The 21,685-nt window shown below is 44.7% G+C and overlaps 1 protein-coding gene across 1 annotated transcript in view; it reads left to right on the forward strand.

Annotated features, from left to right (window-relative positions):
- The window catches only part of RyR (Ryanodine receptor), a 1,181,579-nt gene that overhangs the window by 632,147 nt on the left and 527,747 nt on the right, over nucleotides 1–21,685 (forward strand). The window contains exons 56-64 of the mRNA XM_084584752.1: nucleotides 2,107–2,346; nucleotides 3,373–3,542; nucleotides 4,847–5,087; nucleotides 5,442–5,605; nucleotides 9,952–10,172; nucleotides 11,264–11,354; nucleotides 13,673–13,813; nucleotides 20,602–20,765; nucleotides 21,317–21,395. Coding sequence (XP_084440878.1) covers nucleotides 2,107–2,346; nucleotides 3,373–3,542; nucleotides 4,847–5,087; nucleotides 5,442–5,605; nucleotides 9,952–10,172; nucleotides 11,264–11,354; nucleotides 13,673–13,813; nucleotides 20,602–20,765; nucleotides 21,317–21,395 — 1,511 coding nt within the window. The remainder of the gene's footprint in view (nucleotides 1–2,106; nucleotides 2,347–3,372; nucleotides 3,543–4,846; nucleotides 5,088–5,441; nucleotides 5,606–9,951; nucleotides 10,173–11,263; nucleotides 11,355–13,672; nucleotides 13,814–20,601; nucleotides 20,766–21,316; nucleotides 21,396–21,685) is intronic.

Consider the following 21,685-nt stretch of genomic DNA (forward strand, 5'->3'; position numbering starts at 1 on the left):
AGCAATAGCTTCACTATCCGAACTAAACTGAGGAGCATCGTAATCGGGACCGGGGTTGCTCTCAACGTCACCAGATAATAGCAGTAAAATTTGACATAGGAGACCATGACCACACTTCCACATAGCAGCACACTTTTTCATACCACAAAGCAGGCCGTCGGGGCACGACACCGCAATAATACATCGATTGGAACTGCAATAGCATACAGCGGGAAACTGGTAACCAACCTGAGCAAGAAACAGCGGTGAGCGCATGGCGGCTGCGATGTCGTGCCCCAGCTGGCTGGCTTGAAACTGACGAATAAATAACCGCGCCTCGAAGATAGTGCTGCACGTGCATCCGTGTTGCCAGATCACCAGCGCAGTCGGAGCCAAACTGGGAGGCAGATGCAGAGGCGGGACACAGCAACTTGCTATCGAAGCATCATTGGCAACAATCGAGCTGAGGTTGAAATGGATAGGCGCATGCTTGAATGCCACATTCAGTGATGATGGATCCACGGGAGACCAAGAGAAGAGGACGCAGGACAGCACGTGAGCAAGAAACAGCAGTGAGCGCATGGATAGATAGACTACTATATGAATTTTCAGCTTTTATTATATACTGGAACAGGAAAGAAAACTCAGCATTAAAAAAGTGGAGTAAAAAATATACCCGATTTTTTTTCTGAACCCGTTTGAACCGGTTCGGGCAGGGTCGAACTGGTTCGAACCGGAACGGGATGTTTGCGGAGCCGAAACCGAACCTGAACCCGAGAGGCGGGAGTTTGAACCCGAACCGAACCAGAAAAAATTCCGGTTAGACACCCTGCTTCAAAGACTATTACGCTGCTCAAAGGCTACGTCAGGCGCTCAGCGACGTTCACCTGCTCTCGGGCGAAAGGTACTGGCAACTGTACCGAAGTTCAGCACCCGTAGATCTAGCAAACCCGGTCAACTGAAGATTTATCATGCTAAAATTCACCATTGATCAGTACCTTAGTTACATGATAGAAGCAATTATTACAGATGTATTGCAGCAGTGCTTGCCTGGTAAGCATGAATGCAGGCTCACAGGCTTGCACACGGTGCCCTTCCACCTCTGCACAATGAATTCATTATGAATGCGCAGACATTTATATCCACACCGAGATACTCTTTAAAATCCTACAGAAATGACGCAGCAGCAGCACAAAGACGCAATATAATTAACTCCTGAGCAAACGTCAGGGTCGTTCTCGCATTTCCACAGCTATTGCCGGCGCTGAGATGGAATGGCGGGTGAGGTTTACAATAGTCATTTCCCTGCAACTCACAGGCGCTCTCCTCTCCCAGGAAACATAAAAAAAAAGGCTGCCTGGTCCTTTTCCTTTCTAGGTCTTTTGTACATGTCCACCGTATGTAGAAAGCGTCGTCTATTTTTCCGCTAATGAACCACAAGGTCATTAGCTCTACTTTCTCGCAAATTGCTCAGACAAGACACACCTGCACCAAAGCGGTGGTGTTTGAACGCCTGTCGACATTTTTACACATGCTGCGCAGCAGCTCTCCGCACTAACCACCGATGCATTCCGAAGGCCAGAAATGACCTAGTGGCGCCATCGGTTGGAGGCAGCGGATCTGCTCTCTGTAAAGGGTCTTTCTCTTTTTCTTTTTGTTATGTTGGCGAGTGTTTGTTTTCTACTGCTTCTTTCAGTCGTAGATAGGGAGCAGTTGCCGAGCCGAGGATGCTGCGTGTAGTAGCCCAGATTGCTTCGCTAAAATCAGGGGATTAGACTAAAGTCTGCATGACATAGGCATATACCTCTTTCAGGCAGTCTCCCAGTCCATAGTAGGTACAAGAGATTGAAGAGAACACTGTTCCTTTCTCTGTGAGTGATGGGGAAGCATGGGTGCTTTTCCGAATTTAGGGACTCAGTCTCAGAGTGTGCTCGAGATCTGCGATTGGAATTCAGGCTGGTTTACATGCAAAGGAACTCAGTGGCTTCAATGCGACGAAAAATTTTCATGTTGAAACCATGTTGCTCTGAGCTATGGCAATGGCTCAAAACAGGTTTTTGCATTACTACGGCAGAAATTGTGGATTTTGTGCTTGGCACATTTGTGACCTACAGTCTTGCTTGGCAGCCCGTCCTTCCCTGCGGGGCTCAACGCCACTGGACGTGGCCTACAGCTCCCTGATGGAGAACTCAGAGCTGGCTCTGGCCCTGCGGGAGCACAACCTGGAGAAGATAGCAGCCTACATGTCTCGCTGTGGGCTCCAGTCCAACCTGGAGCTTGTGGACCGCGGCTACCCAGACGTTGGGTGGGACCCTGTGGAGGGAGAGCGCTACCTGGACTTCCTGCGCTTTTGCGTCTGGGTCAACGGTCGGTGTCTGCTGTTTTATTTTAATTACACTACCTGATTTGGCAGTGCTAATGAATTACAGATAAGGAAAAAGGAGGATAACTGCAATGTTCAGAAGAGCGTGTTGTCGGGCTAGTTGGATCTGCATAGTATATAAGGGAAATGCGCAACAACTTGGACAGGACCTAGGAAGAAACACATACAACAGTTCACGTGCGCAACTATCAACTGTTTAATGGGGTGAACCAACAACAGCATATATACAGAAAAGCAGAGCATGCGTATAGGTAGAGCAGGCAAACACATCACAAACACTGCAATTTTACACAAACGAATCAAGATATGAAACTTCAGCATCATAGATCTGCAACGAAGCATCACTTACGCAGTGATCAGATAGTTTTCTGACATGGAAGGCATCTAAGACAAGCCGGGCTTTTGCATTGGTACTCCTGCCTAGAATCTTTGTCATCTCAAATCTTGCCTTACACGAGCTAATGCAGGAAGAAATGTGCCTTACAAGGTTTGAATTTTTATCATTATTGTCTACATTTTTTGCATGCTCCCGTAGTCGGTCATTAACACAACGGCCAGTTTGGCCTATATAGGAAGAGCTACAAGAAAGGCGCAAGCTGTGTACCACTCCTGTTAAATAGGAGGCGCCATGCCTCTTTTTGCAACCCCTTTCACAAACGCCAGAAATGCGGCAGCAAAGCTTTGATAGCTTGTTGGGGGCTGAGAACACCAAAGGTACATGGTGTCTGCCGGCCACTTTCTTCTAACTGCAATGTGTTAGATGTCGACTTTGGCATGTGCTTCACCACACAGAGCTATATAACCTTGCATTGCTTTACAGGGCAACTCGAGCATTTTACTGGGACATTTACTGTATGTAGATGTTTTTTTGCACTGCAAATGAATGTAGAAATTTTCTATTTGGGGAGATCTGTTGGTCATTTCAGACAACTCCAGCTGTAACAGCTAGCCAGTGCAAACACGATGCAATGTGATCTGGGATTATTAATGAAAATATCCTTTTACTGCAGGGGAGACGGTGGAAGAGAATGCCAACCTGGTGATCCGGCTGCTGATCCGGCGGCCCGAGTGCCTGGGTCCGGCCTTGCGTGGCGAAGGTCCAGGCCTGCTGGATGCCATCCGGGAGGCTGTCCGCATGTCGGAGCGCATTGCTGCCGAACGTCTGCAGCAACAGCAGCAGGTGGGTGCACAGTTGGAAGGAGCCAGCTTCCCCTGGGCTGACACTTTGATCTATGCTTCACATGGATTCAGGCCAAGGCTGCGAAATACTTAAAACTTCCGTCTTGGAAAAAAAAGCAGTGTCTGTCATGAAATTTGCAAATCGGTCACTAAGTTGCGAGTTGACACGCGACCATGTCAAGTTTGGATTTTTGGGCAAGGTGGTAACGTCTTATACTGAACCTGCAGCGCCAAAGATAACGAGGCAAGTTAATAAGATAAGCACCGACCTGCAACTGAAATTTACTAAACAAGCCAAGCTGAGCTACCCACAGTCACCAGAAAGCTTCCAGAAAAACATGTCATGGCCATCTCAAACACATGCACTGATCAAGAATTTATCGTGCTAACATGCTACGAGATAGGCTTCTTTGATCAGTGCCGCTTATCTCTGTGCTGCAGGTTTAGTACGACATGGATGAAAGTGGTGGAATTTGTGTCTAGATGCCTGCTTGTACTGTGCCTGCCTACCATTCTACCCTAGTGGGAAAAGGGGAGCACTGTATCGGGCAAGTGATGGAAGAAGCAAAGCGCAGGCCTAATCTCCACCCAACTCCTACTTTCCCTTAGAGACTACATGTCCTGCTCATACCCATTTCTCCTTGTCACATTTGTTCCCTGACCTGCTTCCTGTCTCGTATCATCACACCTATCATTTTCCATTTGATAGACAACCATTAGACTTCATGTTCCAGCCCCATAGGTGAGTGCCAGTAAAGCATAGTGCTGTCACTGCAGGGCCAAGGCCTCTCCCATTTTCCTCCAAATAACCCGGTCCTGTGTTAGGTGCATCCACTTGACCCCTGCAAACTTCTTAATCTCATCCACCTACCTAACTTTCTGCCGCCCCCTGCTACACTTTCCTTCCCTTAGAATCCAGTTTGTTACTCTAAGCGACCATCAGTTGTCTTCTCGCTGCACTACATGTCCTGCCTGAGCCCATTTATTCTTAATTTCAGCTAGAATGTCAGTAACTTGAGTTATTTCTCTGACCCACTCTGCACGCTTTCTATCTCTTAAAGTTGCGCCTACCATTTTCCGTTCCATGGCCCTCTGCGTTGTCCTCAACCCTTTTCGTTAGCCTCCACATTTCAGCCCCATATGTGATTACAGGTAAGATGTAACTGTTATACACTTTCCTCTTGAGGGATACAGGTAAGCTGCTAGCCATAATGTTTGAGTACTTTCTAAATGGTGCATTAGGCGGGCTTAAATTCTCCGCAATTATTCATTGCGAAAACAATGTTGATTCCCCCAACACAACAGGGTGCACAGATGGAGGAGCCAGGTGAGGATGACATCGACATGGGGGCGGCCATCCTCAACTTCTACTGCACCCTGGTGGACCTGCTGGGGCGATGTGCACCCGAGGCGGCCACCATTGCGCAGGGCAAGAACGAGAGCGTGCGTGCGCGTGCCATCCTCCGCTCCCTGGTGCCCCTGGACGACCTGCTTGGGGCCCTCAGCCTGCGCTTCACCCTGCAGATGCCCCGCAAAGGGGACACCAGTGAGTCCTCTATTGTAATTTATTTTAAATTGTGCTCTTTTGGATCGTCGTCATGTGCTGCAATGCCTGATAGTGGGGATGTGCATTTTACAGGGTTGGCTGATGTCGTTGCTCTTACAGATCATGTAATTTTGGCATTTTAACATGAACGAGTGCAAGGAAGAAGGTGTTAAGGAGAGAGCGTGCTGCATTTTGTGCCTATTGGCTAGACCACTCTTGCCACTAACAACGTTATAGGCTGCGTGCCCCCAAAGATTGGTTCTCTCCCTTGCTTTTCTGTCTGCCTTGCATGAAGGCTAAGCAGCTGAGCTTGGCCCCTAAGCACTGTAACTGGTTTGGGCTGAAATTTTGCAGCCCAGAACAAGAGTGACCTACCGGCTGGACTGCAGCCCAACCACAAGCAGTCTATCGTGATGTTTCTGGAGCGGGTGTACGGACTTGAGACGCAGGAGACCTTCTTCCGCCTACTTGAAGATGGCTTCCTACCTGACCTCAGGGCAGCCACCATGCTGGACAGGGTTAGTTATTGCTTTCTATACTAGTCCATTTCCACTCAAAGGTTTCCGATTTTATTACATTGTGGGTTTTTAACTTTCCAAAGCTACTCAAGGTATGAGAGACATCCTAGTGGAGGGTTCCGGAAATATCGAGCACCCGGGGTTCTTAACGTGCACTGGCATCGCACAGCACATGGGTGCCTTGCTTTTTGCCTCCATTGATCCCCCATCCTTGCTCGCAGCAGTCAAGTGCCCTAACCACTGCACCACCGCAGCGAGGCTTAAAAGTAGGAAAAGAAGCCGCAGCTGAAATTTGATAAAAATTAAAATGTTCATTGTGTGAAGATATTGTTATTTATTTTTTTAACAGGACGATACAGGAGTGGGCTGACATAGTTGCAAGCACAGAAAGTCAGCAATTCAGAAAATCATGGAAAGCAAAATTTCAGAGAAATTCAGACCCAACAACAACCGACGTACAGTGCAAATGCAAAAAAAAATTAGCTGTGGCTTAGCTTTTAAACCTGGAGTTACGCAAGAGCTATCTGCATGGCTACGCTTAGGTTTGGTTAGTTGTTAGAGTTAGTTGTCGGGCTAGTTGGTATTCTAGACTTAAGGACATATTCAGGCATGGTGCTAGCGCACAAGGAGGACACACACGGCGGGTAGGCAGACAGGACAAACGCTAGATGTCATAGAGACATAGTTCTCAGTGCAAAGGCATGTCCCTGGTCTTCCTTCTTTCCTTTGGCCGCGTGCCTTTGTGCTTAGGTTTGGCTTGAAAGTAAAGACATGGATTTGTTTACTCTATAGTTTCAGCTTTATTTATTCCATAGGGGGCACTTTTGACCGCTAAAGTGCGATGAGGCGAAAGCCTCTATCATGCGGTGGTCCCTCCTCTACGGCACCTTTTTCTTTGCTTTCGCTCCCACCTTTGTGATGACGCGATAGCATAAGCTACCAGCCAACATATAAAGCCCTGCTTTAGTCGTATTAATGTGCCTGCGTTGCCTAGGGATAATGTGAATGCAAGGGTCTTGGCAGGCTGATTGTGATATCACCCTACCATATGAAAGGGGTGGCCTGAGTTGGCAGCTCTTGCCAAATTAATGTCAGGAAGCCCTAAGTCCAGTTAGTGTTCCACCATGTCAGCTGCTAGCTACCGCCTCCCACCACTTCTTCTTTCTTTGCTCTTTGGACAGGCATGGACAGGCACGGACAGGCATGGCGAAATGGCAAGACTGTGGTCAATATAGCTCTCGCTACAAAACACATCAGTAACATTTCATAACTGAAATAGCAGTTCAGTTTTGTCTGTGAATAGTTTGATAGATGTGGTATTAACAATGTCATGATATCTTACGCTATTCGCGTGCAGTTGCTTTTTTATTATCGTCCTCTTTCAGAGAAAAATATTTAGGATATTTCTACAGTTCCTATTTTTCAGGCTGTCGATTTTTTTGTTCATTTACACAACTTGTGTGCTCACAATTCTGACTGTTTCTTTTCACAATTCCACTTTTGCTTACAGTTTACAAGCACCGTTTCATTTTCTGAAAAGCAGTTCTTCTCACCAGTTTCTAGGAAAGCCTGTTCTCAGATATGATTTTTAAAATTTCTTCTAATTTGGTCAGGGCTCTACTTAGTTGCACGAGGCGGCAAATAATTCGCAAAAAGTACACCGCATGCACTTGGGACCCGGTTAAGCAGGCATAGTTGCTTTTAACTGAGGTAGCGAAGGATCTATCAGTATGAACCTGTACAAAGAAGAACACGATTGTGAAAAACGTGCTGCCGATCTCACTGAAGGATACAATGATTTTGCTGGTGAGCCAAATGATGGCACGTGCAAGCTTTACTGCTATGTCGGACGACCCTGGGGAACTGAACTCCATGGCTGCATGCGTTGAGTTCTCACATCATGAGTGGCAATAGCAAGCTCACTGTTCGTCAGGTCATTTAGTTTTTATTCCGCCCTGCCATGGTGATGTAGTGGTGAGGGTGCTCGACTACTGTGCTTAAGGATGCGGGATTGAATGTGCTGTGTGATGTCAGTGTATGCTAAAGAACCCCAGTGGGCCGAAATTTCCAGAGCCCTCCACTATGCCACCCCTCATAGTCTGAGTCGCTTTGGGACGTTAAACCCTACAAACCAAATCAAACCTCACATATTACAAGAAACTTCCTTCTCTGGTTGCATGCGTATTCTTTGTACCCAGTTTGTCAAGCATTTTGCAGAGTGCTTGATAAGTAGGTGATATATATAGTGGCTGCACAGCAACCATAGTTCTGCATAAAGAAAGCAACAAAATTCCCATAAAGAAAGGTTTTAGGCAAGGAGACACAATCTTCCCAGTACTATTCACAGCTTGTTTAGAGGAAGTATTCAGAGACTTAGAATGGGAGCAGTTAGGGATAAGGGTAGATGGAGAATACCTCAGTAATCTGCGATTTGCTGATGACATTGCCTTGCTAAGCAACTCGGGGGATGAACTGCAAATAATGATTGATGACCTAGACAGAAAAAGTAGAAAGGTAGGCTTGAAAATCAATATGCAGAAGACTAAGGTAATGTTCAACAGCCTCGGGAAGGAACAGCAGTTTACATTAGGTAGCGAAATACTGGAAGTAGTAGGCGAATAGGTCTACTTAGGACAGATAGTAACCGCAGATCCGGACCATGAAAAGGAAATAACAAGAAAAATAAGATTGGGATGGAGCGCATTTGGCAAGCACTCGCAGATTATGACTAGCAGCTTACCGGTATCGCTCAAGAGGAAAGTATACAACAGTTGCATCTTGCCGGTACTCACCTATGGGGCTGAAACGTGCAGGCTAACCAAGAGAGTCCTACTTAAGCTGAGGACAACCCAGAGGGCTATGGAACGAAAAATGGTAGGGGTAACATTAAAAAATAGGAAGCGTGCAGAATGGGTCAGAGAAATAACTCAAGTTACCGACATTCTAGTTGAAATTAAGAAGAAGAAATGGACATGGGCAGGACATGTAGTGCGAAGAGAAGATAACCGATGGTCGCTGAGGGTAACAAACTGGATTCCAAGGGAAGGAAAGCGTAGCAGGGGGCGGCAGAAAGTTAGGTGGGCGGATGAGATTAAGAAATTCGCAGGGGTCAAGTGGATGCAGCTAGCACAGAACCAGGTTAAGTGAAATATGGGAGAGGCCTTCGCCCTGCAGTGGGTATAATCAGGCTGATGATAATGATGATGATGATGATGATAAGTAGGTAAAAGTGTCCCCTACGTTCATTTGTGTCATCGGAATAAACTTGTGAGTCGTTGGCATGCCACCGCTCACAAATTGTGATGTTTTTCTTTGCCCTGGTGCCGATTACTTGTGTGCCACCCAAAATAGCATACATTTTGCATTATTTTTATCCTTTTGCCGCCTTGAGTGATAGTTGTGTCACTGGACAGAGCAATTTCCAAACTCTTTTTATCAACCTATACTGCTGAACTCTGACTTTCTCCCTGTGGTATGCCACGAAAAGAACGTTTTCAGCTGTGCATGGTGCTGTTCAGGGAGAACAGGATTTAGTGCCTTGCCTACCCAGGTTTTAACTCCCATTTGTCACTTGTACTTGTCAAGCAGAAGTGACATATATTGATTTTCTTTTTTTTTTGTTCCTGATGCAATTTAACAGAGTAGAGGCGGCAAATTTTCTTTGTGTATTCTGTCTGTGCAATGATGTCAGTTTTAACCATTGAGAGATGGCTGTGATGTCATACACTTGCTGAGGTCATGTGCAGCATACAAAAACACCAATATTTGTCGTTGTTTGGTTCATTTTCATTTTAATTGGGCTAGCTAATTCCAGAGATGAATAAGCAATGATTATTATCTCAGTTTTCTTCATTACACACATGACAAAAGTGCTTGTATGTAGTCACAGCCGTCACTCTCTATTGCTGATGTCAGGAAATGATGGCGCGCTTCTGTTTTTAGACAAAACCATGAGTGGAGCTGCAAAAGACTGGCCATTTCTGGAGCCTAATCTTAAGTTTGCGAGTCTAGCATGGCAGCAGTAAGAGTTAAAGTGTGGTGCATCGTGTCCATCCACCAGTCAATACAGCTGCCACTATCCATCATGGTGGACATGAGCATTGGCCTGGGCATTCACAAAATTTGGCTTTGATCGGCCAAAAATTTACCAACATAAATGCACCAGATGGACTGTGCTTTCACGCAGTTTACCAGTGCAACCACTTTAAACTGTCATGATTTTTTTCTTTGCCGACTTTGTTTCCTTTTTGCTTTGTGGTTGATTTTGGATTTTCTTTCTCAGTATTCTGCCTGGAAGATACTACTTTGATAACAAATTGGTACAGTGTAGTACTCATGGTGTGCAGACGGACAATGTGGAGAGTGACATGGCACTGGCGCTCAACCGCTACATTGGCAACTCGGTGCTGCCCATGCTGATTCAGTACTACAGCTACTTCACCGACGCAGAGAACTACGCCAGCCTGCTGGACGCCACGTTGCACACCGTTTACCGCCTCTCCAAGGTCAAGATCCTCACCAAGGGACAGCGAGAGAAGGTCTCAGACTTCCTCGTCGCCCTGACCAGGTGGGTGTTTGGTAGCGGTTGTTGGCACAGAATCCTTGTTATGGTGTGCTTGTATGGCATTACATAATGCATAGCTTGCTTGGCTGAAAAGCTATCCGGTTCCTAGTTGGCATCCATCTGCTAGTCGAGTTGGGGGTTAGTTAGTGATTCGCACTGACGGCATATGCAGCTCCGATTGTCTGCCGTTGATTATAGGCGTTCGCCAAGAAGCAAGAGACTTTCCTAAAAACCAAACCGCTTGACCAATCTCTGAGCCAATCTCTCTGTTAAGACCAACATTTGTGTGAGTGTAAAAGAAATTTAGTTGAGGGACCAGTAAGGCTCGCCAGGGCCAATCTTTTCCTTGGAACAACCCATTGTAGTGACTGTGAGATGAGGGCTGCTGTGTCTTTGTTGCTCCACTCATGGGAAATAAACATGTCGTGGGATCAGAATTTCTTAAATTTTTTTCAATATACTTGAATGTATCATCAGCTAGAAGAAAAGAGCTTTTAGAGTGATGTTTCCTTAGCACACCTTTTATGCTGCAGAGATCAGTGGTGCTTCCCTGTCCATCAGTGAAGTGTACAGGCTATCACCACTCGCTGAAAAACACTTGAGTGCCGTGACCAACTCTGCCCAGTGGTGGCAAAAGATACACTGGTGGGTGAGATATCAAAGCTGATGAGAAAGGATTGATTCTGCAATTGATTTTACCTGCAAGTTGTGTTCGACTTTCAGTGAGGGTGTTCTTCACTATCGATGCCTCTCATTGCAATCTGTCTGTGCCCATTTATTTATTGAGATTTGCTAACAAGGGGGCCAAAGTGCTTCACCAGCGTTTTCAGCAGTGTAGGAAGCCAAGCAGGCATTGCAGAGGGGGTAATGAGCATTGCATGCAGGAGGAAGTGAGGTGGCCATCAGTAAGATGTCAATGCAAAAACAAAGAAATCTTAGCTTGGGGCCAAGGAATGCAACTGGCATGCTAGGCCATCTTGGAAAAGCAGCCATTCTATTTGAGCGAGTATTTAACCTTTCCCGCCTGAACTGCTCCTCGTTCAGTTGATCGTGTTTAAACCGTGCATTCGGGTCAACTGAGGTCTGCTGCGCAGGGAAATGCAGCCCAGCATGCTTCTGCGCCTTCTGCGGAAGCTCACCGTGGACGTGTCGGTCATCACAGAATACACGGCCGTCGCCCTCAGGGTGAGCGTGTCATGTCTGTCATTATGTGCTTACCTCAATCTTGACTGCGTGTTTACATTTAGATTTTTTTCCCAACATAGGAAGAATACAGTCGAACCTCGCCATAACGAACACGGATATATTGAATTATCGGGTAAAACCTATTAATATCAAAGTTTGGTTAGTCTATTCTTTATTGCTATGGGAGTTCTTTCCGTATAACAAAATGAGCAATTCAATACCTGACGCTAGATCGTTTATAACAAAGCAGTTCCTCTCCAATAAAACAACAAAAAATGCGTAAATGAGCGCGAAAAAACATCAACAAACGCAATTTTTCAATCGTGTAAATCACCCACCGCAGAAGTGCGTTTAAATCGCCCACGTGTTCACATGCCCCATCATCTAGCTGCAGCCACAAAAACTATCACCAACGGCCCATGGTCTCCGAGATCACTCCCCTGCGCGCGGTGATCTCGGAGGTCATGAACGGCCATGGAGAGAGTGCGCTGCACTCATCGAGCTCCATCGTGCAAATTGTGCGCGGAGGCAACATCTCTTCTTGAGTATCCATTTCTGCTCTCCAACATGGAATGAAAGGCAAGATTTCTTGCTTATAGTACCAAGCTTTTAATTAAAATGGGCATGTTCTCACCTTTGTGTTGTCCATATTGGTGCGCATTTTGTTTCATTTTATCAGCAGATTTTTTTGCAGCAATTTGAGCACATACTTTTAAAACACATACTGGATATAATGAATAAATTTTCATGCCCTGTACTACTTCGTTATAGCGAGATTCGACTGTATAAGCACGATTCCCTGACATCCAGTGAAGTTTGGAAGTATGGTATAGCATTCTGTGTAAAGCCTAAGCCATTCATTTGAACGACAATCAATATCGCAACCGATAATTCACACTATATGGTTGGTTGAAAATTTGCGCTTTCTGGATGCTGCTTGATATTCCAGTTTTGCGACTCTGCTCACGGTTGGTTTCAGGCATTTGTGGGCACCCTTCACAGAAGAAAGAGGAGGACCATATTTGAGTTCATTGCTTTCTGAGAGTGTATAAGTGAGAGATGAAAGAATTTCTACAATTTATCAAAGGCAGTCCCAGTACCCGACTGCTTCCTAATGGTATTTTATTATATTTCCTGTTAACTTCAACTTTGGTCGAATTTAGGAGTTTGTGAATATTTGAAATTTTGAATAAGAATCACACGTGTTATTCGATTCCCACTCTTGTTTGATAAATTGATATTGGGAGCTTTCTAATATTCAAAAATCACAGACTAGACCAAAAATTTAACCGCGCTGTGCACTTCACTGCAGTGCTTGAGCACATGTACTGTGCAGTGAAGCATCTTGAAAACGCAATGGGGCTGTTTTGTGGCACCTTCCCTTTCGTGGCCTCTCTGACAGCACAAATCGAACCACTTGACGAAACCAGGAAGAAATGTCACTCATACTGCGGTTTATCTCAAATGCAGACAATCATCATGCATCAGATGCATGCTGATTGCATGCATCAGATGCATGATGAAATGACAGTTTTCATTCGGTAATTTCGGTCAAGTTGGACATTTTTTCTGGTCCCTCGAAGATATCACAGAGCTCCACTTGGTTTCATGCAGGTCCATCCTGAACAAATACCTGGTAATTATGCATAACATTTATACTTGATGTTTTAGTAGGGTGCCCACTCCTGTGCAATGCTAGAATAATTTTATTTGTAAGCACTATCTCAATTGTAAAGTAAACAAGACAATGAACGTTTGCTATATTTGATTTTCAGCTTTTTTTTGCACTGATCCGATATGCAATATTTGATTCGATATTTGAAGGCACTTCTTTCCCCATATTCATATTGAATTTGCAATTGAGTTTCATTATTATAAAGCGCAACCTTAGATATACTGAAATGTGTTGACTCCAGCAGGGGCGAAATCAATTGAATTGATTAAATTAAATAAATCACTTTGCTGGGGCAATGTGTTAGCTGCATTGCCTAGCTGACAAGCAAGTTCAACTCGAATGTTAGTTGATTTGCAGAATGTGAAAGGCAGCTGTGCTCAAGAGAAAGCACAAGAATAAAATTTTAAAGTATGAATTTTGTCTTATTGGTGCCTGCTTGCTTGTAGGAATTCCTGCGGCAGTCACTCTCATAGAGGGTCTCATAGAACCCCAGTATTTTCTTCGGTTGCTCGAAGTGTACGCCTAGCTGCTCTGTTTTGTGACATAATCAGTCATTTCTATGCAGTGCAGCCACTGATTGTTAAATTTAGTTTGGGCATGAAAGCTATTATAATACAGAAGGAAGTGTGCTTCACTGCTGCAGCTGCTGACCCTGCACTATGAGCGGTGCAAGACGTACTACAGTGCCACTGGGGGCCAGGGCCCGTACGGGGCGTCCTCGGAGGAAGAGCGACGCCTTACCATGCTGCTCTTCACCAACATCTTTGACTCCCTCTCCAAGATGGTCAGGCATTCTTTCTACTTCCTCTAGTGTATTTGAACCATTTCAATTGATTGGCGCCCATCCCTCCCCAAAACAGAGAACCTAGATCTGAGTTGTGGGGACGGCACAGCGACATAGCTTGGTTGCACCATATACATATATTTTCTTGTTTAGCAAACACTGCTGGCCTGTGCATTACAGGAAAAGAGAAGTATATTGCGGTGTAGGTGCTGAGATTCAAAGCACAAATCAACTACAAGGGCAACAAATTCAAAATGGCAATGAACTGTGCCCAGAACAGTCTTTGTAAAGAGTGTAGTGATCTGCCATTTCGTGTAATGCATTTACAGTGTTCCAAATGTCTTGATGGTAATAAGATTTTTGTCCTACCCTCTCCGATAGAAAGGACTTATGCTAAACCAGTGCCACTGCATGGCTCAGAAGCAGACCTACGGAGCCATACACTTTTGTCTTTTCAGATGCTTCATTCAGGGGTTGTAGAGAAAATATCTGTTTTGCACTTCCACTGAACAATGGTGTGAGGAAAAAGCAATCATGGAAGCACTGCTGTGGCCTCATGTGAAGTGATGCCAGCTTTCCCCTTCACCTGGCCAGCAGTGGTAAAATGAAATCCTTTTTCTCCGCATCTTCATGTACAGCGTCTGCGAGTGGGAACCAATGCTACCAGGCTGTCGACAGAATAAACAAAATACCAATTGTAGCACATTCCCTTCGGAATTTTGAGCAAATATTGCAAAAGCTGTGCGTTGCACGGACACTCCTTGTCACCCTCTTCTGTGTAGGTGCTCCCCTCTCTACCACATGAGCTCTGCGTGCGCAGTCCATTTCAAGGTGGCATTTGGTTGCTTTGAAGGTGACATAAAATTTAATTTGATGCGTTGAGGCTAAAATTATGTATGCAGAGACTCACGAGCGTGATGAGAGGCTGCAGCTACTGCAGATGTAGAACGTGATACACGTGGAGCTCTGCTCGGTTATTCTTTCATGGTGCCCGACTCTTTGGTGACCTGCCTCACTCTTACTGATGCGTGTATTGTGGTGATAGTTCCTATATCATCATCATCATCATCATCATCATCATCATCATCATCATCATCAGCCTGATTATACCCACTGCAGGGTGAAGGCCTCTCCCATATTTCTCCACTTAACCAGGTTCTGTGCTAGCTGCATCCACTTGACTCCTGCGAACTTCTTAATCTCATCTGCCCACCTAACTTTCTGCCACCCCCTGCTACGCTTTCCTTCCCTTGGAATCCAGTTTGTTACCCTCAGCGACCATCGGTTATCCTCTCTTCGCACTACATGTTCTGCCCATGTCCATTTCTTCTTCTTAATTTCTACTAGAATGTCGGTAATTTGAGTTATTTCTCTGACCAACTCTGCATGCTTTCTATCTCTTAATGTTACCCCTACCATTTTTTGTTCCATAGCCCTCTGGGTTGTCCTCAACTTAAGTAGAACCCTTTTGGTTAGCCTCCACGTTTCCGCCCCATAGGTGAGTACAGGCAAGATGCAACTGTTGTATATTTTCCTCTTGAGCGATACCGGTAAGCTACTAGTCATAATCTGCGTGTGCTTGCCAAATGCGCTCCATCCCAATCTTATTCTTCCTGTTATTTCCTTTTCATGGTCCGGATCTGCGGTTACTACCTGTCCTAAGTAGACATATTCGCCTACTACTTCCAGTATTTCGCTACCTAAAGTAAACTGCTGTTCCTTCCCGAGGATGTTGAACATTACCTTAGTCTTGTGCATATTGATTTTCAAGCGTACCTTTCTACTTTTCCTGACTAGGTCATCAATCATTATTTGCAGTTCATCCCCCGAGTTGCTTAGCAAGGCAATGTCATCAGCAAATCGCAGTTCCTATAATGCCACCACAAAAGCATTCAAGTTGGTTCGAAATGTTCCCATTGACATCACTGCCAAATATGATGCCACTGTTTGGACTCTTTCTCAGTTGCACAGAGCAGTTGAAATTTCAGAGGTGACAGTGTTTGAAATTTTTATGGCCTCACTACAGCTTTTCCAATGTGGTTTAACTTTATGTGCACAACTGGGCAGCATTGTAGAACCTTTGATATGATCCTTTCAGGCATTGCTCTATTTTTTTGTCTCAGTAGTTTGTGCAAGCCAGCTTGTGAGATTTGCAACATAGGATAAAAAAAGGAAAGAGATGCCTAAGAGACAAATGATTTTTAATAGGAAAATGCTCTTTGAAATAACTTAGGGGAATATGTGGAAGGGTTCCTTTTGAACTCGGGCAAGCCAGAGTGAAGGTTTTGGGCTGGGCTGACCCAGCATAAAGCAGGGCCAATAGGTAATGAATGTTTTCAGTTGGCGTGGTGTTGTATTCGGAGGAATTTCTATAAGCCATCCAGCCCGTAATGTTATAACATCTTTTGCCAACTTGTGTCTTACATATCACATAGCAACATGGAATGTAAGATCTATGACGCAAGGTAAACTGGATGTCGTCAAGCGAGAAATGGACAGATTGAACATTGATATCTTGGGTATCAGCGAGCTCAAGTGGACCGGAATGGGAGAATTTGACTCTGGCGACCATTATGTCTTTTTTTGTGGGCACGAATCCAAGAGAAGGAATGGGGTCGCTCTCATAGTAAACAGAAGAATGGGCAAAGCAGTGCTAGGGTACAACCCCAAAGTCGATATTGTCGACCATAAACCCTGACTGCTCATTGGAGGGTCAAATTTTAAAGGTAAAGCTCAGCTACTTTGGTCATCTGATGAGAAGAGAGGAGTCGCTGGAGAAAGATTTAATGTTGGGAAAGGTTGAGGGTCGCCGGAGAAGGGGTAGCAGCGAACGCGATGGTTAGATGGCATCCTTGAGGCACTGCAGATGAAGTTATGTGATGTTAGGAAGATAGTGAGAGACTGGAAAGCGTGGCGTGACATGGTCCATAGGGTCACGAAGAGTCGGACACGACTGAACAACTGAACTGAACTGTCTTACATCGGCTGGCTTTACCTGTTGGACTGGTCCCATATGGAAGTGCACGCTTAGTGGTATTGGGGAAACACATTAAATGGATTGTCACTTGAAGCATCGCAGTTTCAATTTTGTATCTGGTCCGACGGTCCAGTATTGATGGTGTGTCAACTCCACCATGGTTTTCAGTTTCTCTTGTGAAGGCTGTAAAAAAAAATATGGAAAAGAAATATCAAGTATCCATGCCAGCCGTTTCAGATCTGTTTCCGGCAACGTGCTAAAATTGGATCGGTTGCAATCCCTATTTTAAGGCGAAAGTTTTTCTTGCTTTGGAAATGTCCACAGGAAATGAACTGACACTAAAGCTCAGTTCACACTGCAGAAACCGTTGGTCAACTCTCTCGGGCAACAGCATGTTCGTGTAGCGTTGCCGACCATGTCACACCACTTGAGCATTGGGGGTGGAAGTGTTGCTCCATTGGCTCCATCCTGCTCCAAACTGGCTGATTCAATGTTCTGACATGAAATTTAGCAGAATGCGGGTTTTGCTGTACAGTGGACTAATGTGTGGCGTACATAAAATGTGATTCGATTAAGTGACTGTTAGGCAGGGCAGTGACATGCTGTGAGATGCGGGCTTTTTTGTGCTGGGGCTAATGCATATAAATTTATCATATGCTAGAAAAGCATTGAGCATAATTAAAGTAAATTTAAAACAAGCCACAAGCTATTGGTGTGAAAAAATGCCCTGGGCACATGAGAAAACACCTTTTACGGAAGCAAGAGCAACGAGAGAAGCCAGTATCCCTTTGTTAATAACAAGTGATATGGGGGTGTTGCTATGAGGGTGCTACTCATGCGGAAACATGAGCTGCTACTGGCCTGAAACTGGAAAATGCTCGCCATTTATTCTGTCTGAAAGCGCTACTGACCGGTGCTCAGAAATTTATATCAGCATAGGTTTAGGATTAACATCTACATCTACGCATTGATGTCAACTCCAATCTAATGGCAGTGCTTGAGCGCATCTAAGTGGGAGGATCAAGTCAAAATACTCAAAAGTGTACCAAAAGCAAGCACTCCATTAGTGCTAATCTGTTCCAAATTGTTACTCAGGTCAGTTGTGTTATTTTAAGCATCTGTATTTTCATTTCCTTGGCAGTTCGCCCTGTGTTGTCAGAGGTGTACGCATATTTATTTATACAATACTGCAGGCCTCGTTGCGGCCCAGGCAGGAGCGGTATACAAAGTACAGAGTAATTACATTAGCAGACGTAAGAAAAAAAAAGGACCAAATTACTAGTGTGCACAATACCAATGCAGCTGCGAGAACAAAATGGCTAAAAGGAACACTCGCTCTTGTAACGAAGAATAAATGTACAAATGAACCATCAGTACAGTTTAAGCAATGAGAAGGAATATAACACAAAGATAATTTGAGTAATTACTTATTCACAAGAAAATAAAATCAGTAATTCAATAGAATCAGTACTGTTTAGTAGCAACTGAGGTAAATTATTCCAATAAGTTATAGTGTGTGGGCAAAAAAAATACTTAAAAATGTTAGTTCTGGCATTATAGAGAGTCGGGGAGCCAGCATGACGATGACGTGTTCTTCGTGCTGCGATTGGCGTTACATAAGGCTCAGGAGTGAGGGCGAGGAGGTTATTTTTAAGAAGAAAAAGAAATTTCTGATGTATTTTTCTTCTTATTTCCAATGCCATGTTGTCTCATTATTGCTGTCGGGGAATCAGTCATAGGGTACTTAGAATCTGATTGCTTTACGCTGCATTCTTTCTAGTGCATCAATGTTCGTTTTTGTGTAAGGGCACTATGCAGGCATACTCCAGTTTTGGTCTTATTACTGAGGCTTAAAGTTTAGTTTCAGTTGGAGCTTGTTTTAGTTTATGACGTAGAAGACAGAGTTTACGAAAGGCCGAGTCACATACATTAAAAATGTGAATGTTCCAGTTCAGGTTATGAGTTATTGTGACGCCAAGATATTTGTATTCCCTAACCTCGGTTAGTGGCTCAGATCCAAGAGTGTAAGGAAAACATAGGCTATTTATTTTTTTAGTTATCTGTCTAAATTTACCTCCATGTTTCAACGATTGCACCAAGAAAGAAGGTTTTGAAGATGATTGTTCAGGGTTATCTGATCATCGCGACCGGTTACCTCGCTGAACAATACACAATCATCAATTTTATTTGAACTGGTTTTGTGACAACGCTGGCAATGTCATTAATATAAATTGGGAATAATAAAGGCCCTAAAACACTACCCTGAGGGACGCCTGAGGTAACTTAAAATTCATTGGAATGGTAAGCATCGATACTAACAAACTGTTTTCGGTTAGTGAGTTATGCTGAAGTGCAATTAACAATGAAACAAGGAAGGTTAATTAATCAAAGTTTTTCAATTAACTTGGAGTGTGAAACAAGGTCAAATGCTTTGCTGAAATCTAAAAATATTACATCTACCTGGCTGGATTTGTCTAGAATATTCGCAAAAGAATGGATAACCGATAGAATAGTCAGCAAGCATTGAATCAAATGGAATCAAATTGGGTATTTTGGTGTGCCAGGAACAAGGCTTGAACTTAATAAAAGTGCTTGAAACATGCTCCATAACATAATTCGAATGCTCCAAAACTCTAATTTTACTGCTTCAGAATACTCGAGCTTGCTTCCACCCCTGCAACATGAACTGTCCAGAAATATGTTGCCTGGCTACACGGAACAGAAACTTCTGCAGGAACACTTGGTGTGTCGCACCAAAAAAAAGTGGCAATGCTTCTTCGTTGTCACTTAAGTGTAGCTACTCGTCCCTAGCACTCTTTTTCGTGGGCGCCTCCTGCGCACGGGTGGCCCCATCACAGCTGGTGTCACTCTCTGTTTGACTGCTTGCAAGACACTGTTCTGCAGCATACAGCACAGCGGTGAAAGAAAGTACTGCTTGCAAGCGTGTACACCGTTAAAATATGATCAATTAGGTGCAGGTTATGCCCTAGCCAAACACTGCTGATGGATGCGTGTAGTTTTCACTGCCAAGTCTGTCATACCGAGGCAACGCCCTGCCTTGTTTCTCAGCTGTTTGTGCAGTGCGACAAGCTGTGTGGAAGCAGGTTTGTTGGGAAACAAGTTTTGTTCGCGCCGCTGTTGTGTTTCTGCAGTGTAAGTCGGGCTTAAAGAAACCAGGAATTGAACAATGTTCCATGAATCCTGTATGCTTTCGTCATTATACTGTTTTCCCTTAGCCGCACGGTTCTCTGCTGCCCGTGTGGCTGGGGGTCAGGGCTTCTCAAGCTGTTCTGACAGCTTTTTTCCTGTCCTCCATGTAAACTTTTGTTTGCAGATTAAAATTTGAATTTGAATTTGAACCACTCTCCCCAGCCAAGCGTGCAAACCACTGCGCCACGCTGAGCTCGTGATAAAGTAGTTCTCCTTGTTTAGCGTGAGGACAATAGTAGTGATGACAATGACGAAGCAGTCAGTGATAGTGATGATAGTAGGATTAATGACAGTGGTAGTGATAATGACAGTAGCAGTGACAATGACAGTGAATTTAATTGATAATGACAATAGCAGTGATAGTGAAGTGGCTTTCACCGTTTCCACCCTTAAGCAGACTTAAGCACAGTCCTGCTATTGATTTGTTTGAGCCCCGTGCATATTATCGTGGGTGGTGTATTAACTATGTATGCCATCCAGTGCCTGCATTACGTAGGCACACCTTTCCTTTTATCAGGACACTTTTTACAGTTGTGTTTGAGCCTTGGGATTTCTTTGTAGAGATCCTCTCATAACTGTGTCCCCCCCACCCTCCCCCTAGGAGTATGACCCGGAGCTGTTCAGCAAGGCCCTGCCATGCCTGACGGCCATTGCGTGTGCTCTGCCCCCCGACTACTCCCTCACCGAGGGACATGAGGAGGACTGGTGCAAGCAGAGCACGGCCGCCTCCGGTCCCTACGTGCCTGAACCGGTCAACACCTCAGGGTTAGAAGATACGCTTGCCTTGTTGGGGGACTGTAATCTAGAGGGACTTGCTCAGGAGAGGTGCACCTGCACATGGTTGTTGCACATGTGTGCATCACCTGCATGTCTTGCGACATCTGCACATGTTTTATCACTGCAGACTTTTGAACGCTCAATATTAAGGAGTTGAAAGGAGTAGAAGAGAGTTCATCCCCAGGTCTCTGTCTTGGTCTGATGTGTCATTCTCAGCAGCACGGAAGTTGTGACGTTTTGTCCCGTTTTCCTTCTTTAGTATTATTGCATGTGCACCACCATTGAGTGCATATGCCATTATAATTGTTTGGGCAAGTAAGTTAATGGTACCAGGTTTCAGGATGTGTGAGTAACAGAGCACTATGCAGACTGGGTAAGCTTTCACAGTCTTTTCTTCTCTACACTCTAATTACAGTCAACCTGGGCAAGCATCTGTTGCTTGCAGTGCAGGCAGCAAGGAACTGCATCAGGTTATACTACTATATATTGAAAAGCATTGCAGTGACCGATGGTGCGTTCTTCCTGCCATTCTTCTTTAGAATCCAACTCAACCAAGACCTGAATAATATTGTTCAACGCTTCTCGGAGCACTTCCACGATGCCTGGGCAATGCGCAAGGTGAATTCATGCGCTATTTATTATTGCATCCGTATAGTAGTGAATGTTTACTTATTCAAGATACTCACAGGCTCTAAATAGGAGTATTATGTGAGGGGGACGAGTGCAGGTCATGCATCATGATATGGTAACAGGTGGACCATCAGAGGAGACTAAAAGTTTAATAAAACAGTACAATGCAGTGTATAAAGCAACTAAGAAAACCGTAACAGTACTTGCTCTTTGAAGACTGCAGGGTCATGAATGGTAACAGTGCGACCAGGCAGATTATTTCAGTAGCTAATGAAATG

The sequence above is a fragment of the Amblyomma maculatum genome, chromosome 11, assembly GCF_055883805.1.
Source record: "Amblyomma maculatum isolate TAMU_Amacu chromosome 11, ASM5588380v1, whole genome shotgun sequence".
NCBI classification, from domain to species: domain Eukaryota; kingdom Metazoa; phylum Arthropoda; class Arachnida; order Ixodida; family Ixodidae; genus Amblyomma; species Amblyomma maculatum.